Source organism: Bombina bombina, chromosome 5, assembly GCF_027579735.1.
Source record: "Bombina bombina isolate aBomBom1 chromosome 5, aBomBom1.pri, whole genome shotgun sequence".
Classification (NCBI taxonomy): Eukaryota; Metazoa; Chordata; class Amphibia; order Anura; family Bombinatoridae; genus Bombina; species Bombina bombina.
The window spans coordinates 883360984-883376050 of NC_069503.1; the positions used below are offsets into that span (position 1 = coordinate 883360984).

General features: G+C 36.0%; 1 protein-coding gene across 1 annotated transcript in view; it reads left to right on the plus strand.

Annotated features, from left to right (window-relative positions):
* Positions 1-15067, plus strand: part of SNTG1 (syntrophin gamma 1) — a 710288-nt gene that overhangs the window by 290131 nt on the left and 405090 nt on the right. The window contains 3 exon segments of the mRNA XM_053715033.1: positions 2527-2570; positions 2658-2699; positions 9112-9214. Coding sequence (XP_053571008.1) covers positions 2527-2570; positions 2658-2699; positions 9112-9214 — 189 coding nt within the window.

A 15067-nucleotide genomic window follows, 5' to 3' on the forward strand; every position in this document is an offset into this window, starting at 1 on the left:
AACGCTGCTTTTTTGCAGGTGTTAGGTTTTTTTTTTTCAGCCAGCTCAGCCCCATTGTTTCCTATGGGGAAATCGTGGACAAGCATGTTTAGCCAACTCACCGCTACCGTAAGCAGCGCTGGTATTACAGTGAAATGTGGAGCTAAATGTTGCTCATCGCTCACTTTTCTGAGGCTAACGCCGGCTTGAAGAAAACCTGTAATACCATTGTTGTCTTAAGGGAGCGGTGAGAAAAAAAAGACTTGTTAGCCCCGCACACCATTACCGACAAAAACTCGTAATCTAGCAGATAATTTTTATTTTTCTTATAAAATGAGCAAATAGAATGGACAGGCTGTTCCTTTTGTTATTTGAAGTTTTCTCACCACTCTAAGCATATTCTTGAAGCATTTTATCTCTGCAAGTCTCACCAATTTATTTAACTATATGCTGGTGATGTTGTTGCAAACGTCACAGTGTACTAATTAAACTGATAGATAATAAAAAATAAGCAAAACTAAAAACGAATACAAATTAAACTAAGGCCCATAGAGTTCAGCTGTGATTAAACTGTGCCGAAAACAATTTCATTTGCATATGCTCCAAATTGAGAATTTTTTATCAGCCCCTGTTGCTCAAGTGTTAACCTCATACTCTGCATTCAAGGGAGTTTCATTATTTTCAACTGAAAAAGTCTCATCCATTTTCAGCATTTTTTTTTAAATGTGGTTTCTCCCTGTAGTCTTTAAGATAATTTTACTCTGTTATCTAGCTTTAATTTAAACAGCACCTCACAGTAAGATGCTACAACTAGCCTATACTTTTAAATATGTTAATTAAGTAGTCATTCTTAATAATCAGAAAATCATGGTGCATGCTAAGTGATAATTGTGTATAACAGAAATATAATGTAATTACAACGGAAGCACCTGTATGCTGCAGTAACATCTTTTAAAACCAGGATTTGATACACATTTATTTACTGTGAGGGAAAAAGCTTGACAAAATTCAAAATGTGTGTTCTTAAAATCTAAATAATCAATATTTGATAATAAATCATTATTGCTCCACAAATTAGACAGCTTGGTTTACTGCTGTATTTTACATTCTTATCCAGTGTTATGAATAAAGGAAATTAATTTTAATCTTATTCTGTGCTTTATATGACTCGCTGGCATTTCGCTATTGGTGCTCCAAAAATTAACTAGTTAAAAATGTTGTCATTACATTTATATAAATAATGTATGATTATAATATGGTTAAATTAGTATATTGACTGACGGTGTAAGATTAAAAAGCCCAGTTGGTTTATAGCTGAAATTAAAAAAAGTTTATTTTTAAAAAATATTTAATATCGAGTGAGCCTAAGGCATGTTTCATGTTAAAGGGACATTGTTGTGCAAAAATGGCATGCTCTAATTTGTTAGTGCATGTAATTTATAACTCACTCACAAAAGGGGAGTACACACATGGGTAAAATTTTACAGAGGAGCCAAAAATAATGCAGCTTGCAAATTTCTTAACATAGCCATTTAGCTTGCAAGTTTAGAAGCAGAGGCCTTAATACTACTTCTTTCCAAGCATTCAGCAAAGTTAAATCACCCCAGAGTGCACCGACTGGGATGATTGACAACCCCTGCTCTTGCACGACTGGTTCCTCTAAAGCAGGGGCAAGATTACAGAAGAGGAGTTGTGCAATCAAAACTTTCGCAAGTTGATGCTGCATTGCTGGCGGAAAACATGAGAAGAACATTCCTAACATTCTTAAATGAGGCCCATAGAGTTCCACAGTGAATGGTGCAAAATGACATGCACTTACAAATTGCAGCATGTAATTTGCGCACTCCAATGTCCCATTAATAAAAACAGCTCCATATATAATATGGAATAAGAAGTATGACACTTATGAAAGCTAACTGGAGAATTCAAATTTTTATTTTCACTGAAAATAATGATTTAAGCTGCCTTTTAATGGAAATTTGAAACAATTTTAAACACATTTGTTGATCCCTAAAAGGTTATATTTGTACACATTTAGAAGCAATCAAAATGTATTCACTCAACAAATTTATTTTATACTTTACAATGGGGTTTACTGTGTTAATGTGTAAAGTAGAACTATTCTTCTAAAAGTCTGGGAATTATTTCAAGCTTTTTTCAATCTATATGTGAGTACTGGCTAATGAAAAAAAGGAATTATTATGTGGGGGAAAATTAAAGGTAAATTGAATTATACCACTGTGGCAGATAGAAGCATCCTTCTTACTTCTCATCAAGAAAATCCAATCTCTGAAATACCAAAATTACCTAGTCCATGACTCCTACAACTGCTCATAGGAGAGTTAAGTGGATTAGTTTTCATTATCTGAAAAAACATGTCAGTAGCTTAGAAAATGTTCTGTCTTGGCCTTTATTTTATTGAACACACAGCAAATTGTTATTCTAGTATGGGGTGTGTTTTTTTTTTTTCCACAAGAAAATGTTCTAGTGATGTGCACATACCTGAATATTGATTTAATATACTTCTTTTTATCCCTATTCTGACAGCTGAGCTTTCTGGCCTTCTATTCATAGGAGATGCCATTCTGCAGGTAAAATCTTATTACATTTCAAAAAGTTACTTTTTATGTCATATTGAAATAAGAGCATAAGAAAACTTTTTTTTTTTTTTATTGCAGATCAATGGCATAAATGTAAGAAAATGCAAACATGAAGAAGTGGTGAGTTTTTCAGAACTACAAAATATCTCTGTATGTTTTTGCAAGTACTTAGTTAAAGTGACATTAAACACAAAATAGCTTTGTGAAGCTGCAACTTCTAATAAGCATGTTCCAATTAAAAAACAGGTTTGTTTAGTAAAATTAAATTATTTAACGCTTTTCCTTGTCCCCAGAAAAAAGATTAAAGGGATAGTAAAGTCCAAATTAAACTTCCATGATTCAGATAGGGCATGCGATTTTAAACAACTTTCTAATTAACTTTTATCATCAAATTTGCTTTGTTCTCTTGTTATTCTTAATTAAAAGCTAAACCTAGGTAGGCCAATATGCTAATTTCTAAGCCCTTGGAGTCCGCCTCTCATCTGAAGGCATTTGACAGTTTTCCACAGTTAGAGGGTGTTAGTTCATGTGTTTCATATAGATAACACTGTGCTCACACACGTGAAGTTATTTAGGAGTCAGCACTTGAAATGCAAGTCTGTCAAAAGATCTGAGATATGGAGGCAGTCAGCAGAAGCTTAGATACAAGGTAATTACATAGGTAAAAGGTATATTTCTATAACAGTGTTGGTTATATAAAACTGGGGAATGGTGAATAAAGGGATTCATTTAAACAATAACGTTTGGTGTTTACTATCCCTTTAAATAAGAATGTGGTATGCATATGCATTGGAGAGGGTAAAGCCTCTTTTTCCTCAAGGTGGTATAACACAGATTCAAGTATTTCACTATTAATTCAATAAATTATCCATAATTGAGTTAACTGGTTGTTCAAAACAGACCCAAATTTATTTCTACTCTACATTAAATATTAAAAATAAATGTATAGTTTTTGATACACATTCAGATCCCTACAGGCTCATAGTCCATGAGTTAACACATACCGCCTAGTATCTTCACTACTATTGTAATGGGCAGGGGCCTGCTGGTGCATGAGAAAAGTCATTAACAATTTTTAGATCAAGGAGTTTTTATCTGGAGTTCTGATACAGAAAAGGGTGATTTATACATATAGACACACACAAACAAAGTCTCCCACACATACACACATTGTCCCTTACACACATATACACGCATGTGCACAAAACTTACAGATACAGTTACCTACACACCTGTCACACATATCAACTCACACTTATATCTTATACTGTATGCTCTGGATGTCAAGTTTCTGAGCTAGTGCTGTAATAGCCTCAGCTATTATTGTAGACTCCATAATGTACAATAGAAAAAAGGTCAGGACAGGCAGCAAATATTCACAATACTAAAGCATGTAATAACAACTAAACAAATAATGCTTTTGGAAGCTAGTTTATATAGTTCCATAGTTATTGAATTCAGCCTGCTTTTATGTTAGAAGGCTGTTTCTTCTGGCTTCATGAACTAAGTAGCATAAGCTTCTTTGGAGCGTTTGCAGGGCAGGTTCGCACATGCAAGAAACAATGGTCATCAGACTGCTGCTTTTTAAATCTCTGTCACCTCTGAAGTGGCAGAGAGAAATCACCCTAAACTCGCTTGCTCGGTGTGATTGACAAGTTCTTCTCTTGTGTAATTGGTCACATGAGGGAAGGGGGGGCAGCATTACGCACCCACTTGAGTGTGTAATGGTACTTTCGGAAGCAGACAAACAGGTTACCCGGCTGATTTGACTGCTATTACTTCGTTTGGTGTGAGTGGTATCCTGAGCACTGCCTTTCCTTGTTGCCGGTCGTGTATGAAACAGGGTACCCTGCCTGAATGCCATAAAACCACATGCAGATAGGTTGTTAAGTTGAAAACCTTGCCCGCACAACATTTGATACATGGGGCACTTATTCCTGACAACAATTTTCAGTGGTATTTCACAACAAAAGGAAGCAAAATAAGTAATAAATATATATTACAATGTTTTTATAATTTTATTAAATAAACCTTTTTTAGGGGGGGGTTACATTTTGAGTTTAATGTCCCTTCTAAATTGCATATGTATGATCTATTGTCATGAATAAGTTTATGAAGTTGTTTACATTTCAAGGTACTTTTAATGTAATATCCTGCTTTAATAGCTGGGGGGATAAATCAGTTATCTGTTCACTGTGCTGTTTTTTTCACGTGTCTATAAATCAGAAGCAGTAAAACTCCTGTTTGTGTGCTAACTCCATTAGATTTAAGATTTTTGCATGCATTGGGTAGGGCTCATATTACAAGTTGAAAATAAAAAGTTTTCGCTCACTTACTAGCCCAATGTGAGCAAAAAGCCAAAGTTAGTATATTGTGCGCACCCTAACGTATTCCCCCATAGAAGTCAATGGAGCAAAAAAGTGGAAAAAACCTAACACAAACCCGAAATGAAAATATTAATATTTCCCTTTCCAATGTTCTTCACAAAGCAGAATATGTTCTATTTATTTATAAATACATATTTCTACATATATCTGATGGCATTTTGCTACAATATTTATATATACCTATATATAAACATGATTATATATTGGTATAGATATATATACAGATATTTATAGGAATATCTCTTTAGAAATACAGTGGGACCTCGGTTAACGAACGACTCGGTAAACGAAATTTAGGTTTCCGAATGAAAATTCTGGGGAAAAAATGCCTCGGTTTCCGAATTTTTTTCGCAATACGAACGAATTATTTGGTTTTCGATGCATTCCTATGGGAAACCGTGTTTTGTTTTACAAATTTTTTCGCAATACGAAACAAGTGTCCCGGTTTTGGAGCCATTTGCAGCAAGTTGCTGAGCCTTTTGGAGCCATTTGCAGCAAGTTGCTGAGCCTTTTGGAGCCATTTGCAGCAAGTTGTGGAGCCTTTTGGAGCCTTTTGGAGCCATTTGGAGCCTTTTGGAGCCATTTGGAGCCTTTTGGAACCTTTTGCAGCAGGTTTTGGAGCCTTTTTTCTTACCTCCGGAACGCATTAATTGGTTTTCAATGCATTCCTATGGGAAACCGTGTTTCGGTTTACGAATTTTTCGCAATACGAAACGTCCCGGAGAACGCATTAAATTCCTAAACCGAGGTCCCACTGTACATGCAACATAGTCTGCTATGTGCAGAAAATTGCAATGTGAACTATTTAAAGTAAATACACAGTATAACACTTTAGTAAATATAAATATTGGATTAATATGTAACATGTTTTCATCTACTTGACTGTAATGGGCTCCAATGCACTTATATATATGTCTATATATGTATACATAAGCAATTATGTGTTTATATGTGTATATATGTCTGTAACTACATATATACACATATAAATACATAAAAACATGTACACACACGTGTTCATATATATATATATATATATATATATATATACATACATCTTTTGACATGTATATGTATGTATCTCTAAGTTAGAGCCCTTTGAATCCTTTTTTTTTCTTTCTAACACCTGAAGCCACATATCTTTGGGTCCTTATAACTTTTTTGTGCATTTTTTTCTAATACTTTCTATTAGATGGTGTTATTATGAGTGTAACTGTACTTTGTAATGTATTTTTGTTGTGTTTTGTGGCACTTTTTTGTTTTGCGACACAGTTAACCAGAGCTCTGGGGGTGCTCATTAACTTCAATTATTCAAGCAATCACGTTTACTTTCAACTTGTAATATGAGTGCTACACCTGACACGTGCAAACAGCCATGTAAACCCCTTTTTTCTTGTGCGTAAACTGTTAGCACTTCACTCTAAATCTGGCCCTTTATGTTTGTTTGTTTTTTGTTTTGTTTTCAAAATGCTAGTTTATAATCATGCTGGTAATTTTACCTAACTGAATATCCTGATAACATTGTAGTAATCCCCTTGTAGGTAGCTATAAGCAAAAAGTAACTACGAACTAATACATTTACACAGGGAAAACTCCAAAATACATATAGCTTTCCAAGATCTTTGCATTATTGGATATTTTCTTTACTGGTGAAAATGCAATGAAAATAACAATGTTTGCATTAATTGTAAATGCATATTGTTTGTAACTTTTAAATGTTTGTAATTTTTTAACTATAGTTAAAAGGACAGTAAAGTCAAAATTAAACGTTCATGATTCAGATGCAATTTTAAACAACTTTCCAATTTACTTTTATCATCAAATTTACTTCATAAGAGCTCAGGAGTGTGCACACATCTTTAGTACTCTATGGCAGCAGTAGTCTGCAACATTATTTGCAGCTTTGTTATGCAATTTTTTCAAACCACTGCTGTCATAGGGGGGTAGTTATCAAGCCGTCAACCGAGGCTGATCGGAACAGCCAATCGGATTGAACTTTAATCTGATTGGCTGATTCCATCAGCCAATCAGATTTTTCCTACCTTAATTCCGATTGGCTGATAGAATCCTATCAGCCAATCGGAATTGAAGGGACGCCATCTTGGATGACGTCCCTTAAAGGAGCCTTCATTCGTCGGTAGTTCGTCGGGAAAGAAGGATGTTCCGCGTCGGCGGGATGAAGATTCAAGACCCGGCTTCGAAGATGACCTCGCCCGGATAGAAGACTTCTTCAGCGCCTCTTGGAAGATGACCTCGCCCGGATGGAAGATTTCTTCAGCGCCCCTTGGAGGATAACTTCTGCCGGTCCGGATGTCCTCTTCAGTTCCATCGGTGGCTCGGCTGAGTGAAGACAACTAAAGGTAGGATGATCTTCAGGGGATTAGTGTTAGGTTATTTTAAGGGGGGTTTGGGTTAGATTAGGGGTATGTGGGTGGTGGGTTTTAATGTTGGGGGGGTTGTATTTTTCTTTTACAGGCAAAAGAGCTGAACTAAAATAAATACAAAGTTACCTGTAAAATAAATATAAATCCTAAGATAGCTACAATGTAATTATTAATTATATTGTAGCTATATTAGGTTTATTTTACAGGTAAGTATTTAGTTTTAAATAGGAATAATTTATTAAAGTATAGTGTAGTGCTAGGTGTAATTGTAACTTAGGTTAGTTTTTAGTTTACAGGTAAATTTCTCTTTATTTTAGCTAGGTAAGCTATTAAATAGTTAATAGCTATTTAATAGCTATTGTACCTATTTAAAATAAATTGAAAGGTATCTGTAAAATAAAAATAAATCCTAAGATAGCTAGAATATAATTATTATTTATATTGTAGCTATATTAGGGTTTATTTTAAAGGTAAGTATTTAGTTTTAAATAGGATTCATTTAGTTCATAATAGAAATATGATTTAGATTTATTTAATTAATATTTAAGTTTGGGGGTGTTAGGGTTAGTGTTAGACTTAGGGTTAGGGATTAATAATTTTATTACAGTGGCGGCGGTGTAGTGGGGGGCAGATTAGGGGTTAATAAATTTATTATAGGTGGCGACGGTGTAGAAGGGGGCAGGATAGGGGTTAATAAGTTTATTATAGGTGGCGACGGTGTAGGGGGGGCAGGATAGGGGTTAATAAATTTATTATAGGTGGCGACGGTGTAGGGGGGGCAGGATAGGGGTTAATAAATTTATTATAAGTGGCGACGGTGTAGGGGGGGCAGGATAGGGGTTAATAAATTTATTATAGGTGGCGACGGTGTAGGGGGGGCAGGATAGGGGTTAATAAATTTATTATAGGTGGCGACGGTGTAGGGGGGGCAGGATAGGGGTTAATAAATTTAATATAGGTTGCGGCGGGTCAGGGAGCGGCGGTTTAGGGGTTAAACTATTTTTTTATTTGCGGCGAGGTGCGGGATCAGCAGGATAGGGGTTAATAACTTTAGTATAGAGGGCGACGGTATAGGGGGGGCAGGATAGGGGTTACTAGGTATAATGTAGGTGGCAGCGGTGTCCGGGAGCGGCGGTTTAGGGGTTAATACATTTATAAGACTTGCGGCGGGGTCTAGGAGCGGCGGTTTAGGGGTTAATACATTTATAAGACTTGCGGCAGGGTCTAGGATCGGCGGTTTAGGGGTTAGTAACTTTATTTAGTTGCAGGGGGCTCCGGGGGCGCCGGTATAGGGGGTAGAACAGTGTAGATAGTGTGGGTGCTTAGTGACAGGCTAGCAAGAAAGCTGTCAAACAGCCGAAGAGCAGCGAGATCGGATGAGTGATAACTCTCACAGTCCGCTGCTCATCGCCCCGCGGCTTTTTGACAGCTTTTTTTGATAACTTAGGCGTATTTTTTCAGGTCCGCGGCGGCGAAGGTAGGCGAGCTTAAGCGGGCGTATTGGGCCGGCGAAGGCAGCAAAGTTGACACGTTGATAACTACCCCCCATAGAGTACAAAAGACACGTGCACACTTCTGAGCTCTTAAAAGCCTACCTAGTTTTACTCTTTAATAAAAGATACCAAGACACCAAAGCAAATTTGATAACAAAAGTAAATTGGAAAGTTGTTTAAAATTGTATCTGAATCAAGAGAGTTTAATTTTGTCTTTACTGTCCGTTTAAGCATTTGCTGTATATATTTAAAGATTTTTTTTCCCCAGGTACAGGTTTTACGAAATGCTGGAGAAGAAGTTACATTAACTGTATCGTTTTTAAAGCGAGCACCTGCATTCCTCAAATTACCATTGAATGAAGACTGTGCCTGTAAGTGTTTTTATGCTTTGAAATCATTTTACACTTTTAAATATTTACAGGTCTCTTTCTAGTTTACAAAAAAAAGTGCCCTGGGAATCTAAGATTTTGAAGACAAAGCATTTATCTACTGTTAACAAAAGAAAAAAATAATTTTAGTTGCTAAACAGATTCAAATGAGTGAGAACCTCCAACAGTAATCCATAACAGACTATTTATAAATTTAATTCATATAACCAATGCAGCACTTTAAAAAGCCTAGTAAAATTGTGCAATGTTAATCATAATAACATAGTCTGAATAATGAGAATATCTCTGAATAATTACTATCACAAACAAACTATTACGGCAAAATCTAAACTGATGCATTGGAAGATACAAAGTGCATTTTACTGTATCAGTGACTATCTAGTTGGTACATTTCATTTATCATTATATTTAGGTAAGTGTTGATAAGTATGGCTGCTTTTGTGAGATGGTAAGAAGAGAACTTTATAACCACAATAAAAGGGAACAGTTGTGTTACAGTTAAAGGGACAGTAAACACCTAGCAATAACAAGACTTTTCTGTTGTGCTGCTTTAGAATAACTTAATGGCCAAGACTTCATAAAGAGATACTAAACCCAAATTTTTGCTTCCATGATACAGATAGAGCCTGCAATTTTAAGCAACTTTCTATTTGACTTCTTTTATCAAATTTTCTTTGTTCTCTTGCTATCCTAATTTAAAAAGCAGGAATGTACGCTTATGAGCCAGACCATTTTTGGTTCAGAACCTGGGTTATGCTTTCTTATTGGTTTGCTAAATGTAGCCACCCATAAGCAAGTGCTATCCATGGTGCTGAACCTAAAGATAGCAAGAGAGCAAAGAAAAGAAAAATTGCTAATAGTAGTAAATTGGAAAGTTGTTTAAAACGCTATGCTTTATCTGAATCATGAAAGAAAAAAAATGGGTTTAGTATCCCTTTAATGTTTTAAAAACACATTGACATCCTTTTTATTCAATTGTTTTTCAATAGCTAAACTCCACCCACCATTTTCCTTATTTAGAGAAGCCAATCTGGGCTTTAGTCCATAGACAACAAGGGTAGGCACTGTCATAAAGTTAGTAAAAAAAACATTGCTTTGCAGTTATCTGAGAAATCCAATTAGGGGTGCATATGTGGCAGGTTTAGCCTTGATAAGTCAGCAGGGTGCATTTCAAATTCTGAGAATTAGAAATTGCTCAATTTTCAGAGCTAAATTACATGATAAGGGGGCAAAATAAATAATGGAAATATATTGCAAAGTTGTGTTATTTTAGATAACTAAACATTTTATACTCAAATCTCAAGGTATTCACTGTCCCTTTAATATACACTGCTATCTACAGTATACACATATCGGCTTACCAGTATCACCCTTATAATTTCTCTGTTCCCCACTCAAAGCACCCCTTCCACATTAACCCTTACTAGTAAAAATATTTTTATGTAATTTAGGCAATATGTACATGTCATAATACAGATTATACATGCAACCTAAAGGTAGTTGTATATTATATTATTATTTTTGTATGCATAGTACCATCCTAAAGATAGTACAGCACTTTATAGTTATAGAGGTAAATATATAGATATAGACTATAATTTGCATTTTAGAACACAAAATAATAATAATTTTGGATTTTGGAATTCTGATTTGTTTTTGTTTTTTTACCTGTACTGTATTTCAATGCACAAACATTCTCTCGTCACTTTTTAATAAACGTTTTCTTTTAGTAGTATATATATATATATATATATATATATATACATATATATATTATTTTTTCCACATTCAACTATCATATCTCTTTTCTATTAGCGTCAAACACAAAACAGACAAACACTAAACTCCTCTTATCTGTATGTGTTCTTTCCTCTCTGTCTCCACCTCTCTTTCTTATATAAAACATTTTTAAAAAGTGTGATAACAGAATGTTTAATAACAGAAATTTTACAAACATGTTTAAGATTTATATATTTATTAAAAGGTTTAAAGGTTTAAATCTTCAATGTAGCTGTATATACATTTGTGGAAATCTGAAGAAAAGTAATGGTTTAATGTCTTAAAAAATGTAGGAGGTTTAATTGAACAGGAAAAACAGAAGAATTTGCATGGAGCAATTTGTAAAGAGGAGGGAGCAGGTTTCATGGAGTAGGCATGGGGAGGAGGTTGCTTGGAGCAGGGAGGACAAAAGAGGGGGGAGGAAGCATGAAGCAGGGAGGAGGCAGCGTGAAGCATGGGGGTGGAAGGGGCAGCATGGAGTATAGAGGAGGAAGAAGTAGCATGGAGCAGGGAGGAGGGAGCATGAAGCATGGGGGTGGAAGGGGCAGCATGGAGTAGAGAGGAGGAAGAGGCAGCATGAAGCAGGGAGGAGGCAGCGTGAAGCATGGGGGTGGAAGGGGCAGCATGGAGTAGGGAGGAGGAAGAGGCAGCAGGGAGGAGGCAGCATGAAACATGGGGGTGGAAGGGGCAGCATGGAGTAGAGAGGAGGAAGAGGCAGCATGGAGCAGGGAGGAGGCAGCATGAAACATGGGGGTGGAAGGGGCAGCATGGAGTAGAGAGGAGGAAGAGGCAGCATGAAGCAGGGAGGAGGCAGCATGGAGCATGGGTGAGGAAGGGGCAGCATGGAGCATGGGCGAGGAAGGAGCAGCATGGAGCAGGGAGGGAAGAAGAGGTAGGAGGCAGGAGAGATTGGAAAGAAGACAGTTTTAGAGAAAGGATGGAGTTTCAAAGAAGTTTGGAAAAGAGAGTTTTACAGAAGGGAGGAGGAAGGAGGCAGTTTTATAGGAGGGAGGAAAAAAGAGGACCTTTTACAGGAGGGAGCACATAGTTTAAAGTACATGGGAGGGAGTAAGGATGTCCTAAAGTACAATTGGACACACACCCTAATACAGTAGAAGGAAAATGTCAGGGTTAGCCAGGGTTTGTTGGGACCTTCCCTGTGAGATTTTTATTATATAGCAAACCTAAAGAATTTATCTTTACTATATAATGGAACACAGTAATGAAATATTAGTGATCTAATTCCCTAAGTCCCTTTAAAATGTCACTTCAAATTAATTTCCACACATTTGCTACAAGCAAATAAAATACAAAGTGTAAAGTGAATAAAACTCTCATTTCATTAAATACTTTATTGTGCTCAACTTTATGATTATATTTTGCATTTTATTTTAACATAGTTTATGAACAAAAACACATTTAAATAAATGCAGTTTACGTTCCAAACCTTTGCTAAGCTGCACAAAAAAATAAAAGGACTAAAATGGATGAAACTTGCATTTAATTTTCCACTTCATTCCACTTCAGTAATTCAGAAATGTAGAGAACGTCCCTAAGTGAGTTAGAGACCTTATAATGGGGATTTAACCTTTATGAATTTCACAAGGGAAACTTAAGTCACCTGAATTAGCAACATATTTTAAAAACAAGCTATATAGTATGTGCCCTGCAATATTCACTCTTTTTTTGAACTGATTACTGTTATTTAAACACTACTACTATAATTTAGAATTTAGTACACGTATAATGCATATCATGTTGTAAGCAACTTAAAATGACTCTGTCATTAAAAAAATATTATTTTGTAATTCAGTTATATGTATTGATTGAAAACTTTATTCGTCATTTAAAATTAATTTCCATGAAGGTTTTTTGAGTAATTACATTTAAAAGTGCTGTATTGGGGGGATCCATTTTAAAAGGTCTATTTGTCTAGATGTGTCACATTCAAACTGTAGGCAGTACATATTACCTTAGTAAATGTAATAAAAGGGCAGCTGATGCTAAAACCTTTCCACCCACCTTACATTATTATTGTCTTTTTGCTTTATTGTTATATCCACTGTTAGCATTTTTATTTATTTTAGAGGAATACATTAATCAAAATGGTGAGGTTCAGAAATGTGTACAACTACACTAGCCATTACATGAACATGGGGCTGAGGCATCCAGTGATTACCCAGTGAGCCTCATACCAGCATGCACTACAGTAAGATAGTATCATTTTCAGTATAAAATAACTGTGATTGGCTGTCACAGTGATTATATATACAGTAATAGTCATATTTTACTTTTACTGTACTGTTACTGGATCCCTGCGTGTGAGGCTATTTGAAAAAAACAGCATAAGAAACATGGTGATTGCAGCATGCATCTCATGAAATGGAGGCACCCTGATTCCAATAACTTACAGGCATGCCATCACAGAGACTCCATATTCCTGTGTTTGGTAGCCTGGGGTCTCCTCCAATAGGCTTTTTCTGCAATACCTCACTCATTAAGCATGCAGAAATAGCGCAATCTCGCTGCTCTAGATGAGACCGGCTTTATTATAGCCCAGGACACAGCCACCGTACAGGGTAGGGTAAGTGTGGGTTTCTTTAAGGGCTTAATGACAGACACTGTACACTGTAAGTCATCTGTCATTAAGGGGTTAAATACATTTTTATATATACATTGTTTATATGAGGAATTACACACTACTGCAAAATATATGCATATGAAGTATATTTTAAAAATATTTCAAATTGCTATAAACTGCTATAAAGTCTGTGAACCAGCTAAAGAGCAAATATAAATAACCTCCTGCACTGATCTAATCAATCACTTTGTAGCATGTAGTTGAGTCAGACAACATACTTAAAGGGACAATCTACTTGAAAATGTTTATTGTTTAAAAATATAGATAATCCCTTTATTACCCATTCCTGAGTTTTGCATAACTAACTATCAGCTAGATTACGAGTTTTGACCGATATAGGGAAATTAACGACCGCCACAAAAGCTGCAGCATTTAACATCCCTATAGCGCTGCTATTACAGGTTTTGTAAAACCCGGCTTGTGCGGGCGATATGGTTGCGTTGAGCTCCATACCTCACCCAAATACAAGCAGTGTTTTGACGTGTTTGTGCACGATTTCTCCATAGACATCAAAGGGGAGAGTCGCCTAAAAAAAAGTAACATCTGCGATTGTGGAAACAAAAGCACTGTAACGCAGCCATATTGATGTCTATGGGGTAAGAAAAAGTTAAAGGGCCATAATACCCAAATGTTTAAACACTTGAAAGTGATGCAGCATAGCTGTAAAAAGCTGACTAGAAAATATCTCCTGAACATTTCTATGTAAAAAAGAAAGATATTTTACCTCAAAAGTTCCTCAGTAGCCACCTCCCATTGTAAAGGATTTCTAAGCAGCATTTTAGTGTGTCTGTCCTGGGACATCTTAGGGGATGAGCATCGTGAACTCTCATATTATTTCACCAATCAGGTAAAGGAAGTTTACTATGAAATCTCATGAGAGATAAGTCAAATCTCATGAGATCACAGTAAGAGTTCATGACCTCAGCACTGCTGATGCTGATTGGCTGCTGTTCATTTCTTCATTTTTTTTTTTTATTTTTACCTGCAGCTGGGAGCAGCTGAGTATAACTTTTTACACAGAATTTACTCTGCTGAGCTGAGGAGATTGTGAGGTAAAATATCTTCTTTTTTTTACATAGTGATGCTCAGGTGATATTTTCCTGTCAGCTTTTTACAGTTATACTGCATCAGTTTCAAGTGATTTAGCATATGAGTATTATGTCCCTTTAAGTTTAAAAGTAACACCCTAACATAAAAAACACGCCTAAACACCACTAATTTGCTGCCCCTAACATCGCCGCCACCTACATTACAGTAATTAACCCGTAATCTGCCGCCCCTAATGTCGCTGCCACTATACTAAAGTTATTAACCCCTAAACCTCTGGCTTCCCAATTCACTAACACTAAATAAATATATAAATCCCTAAACCTAACCATAACGTAACCCTAAGCCTAAGTCTAACCCTAACCCCC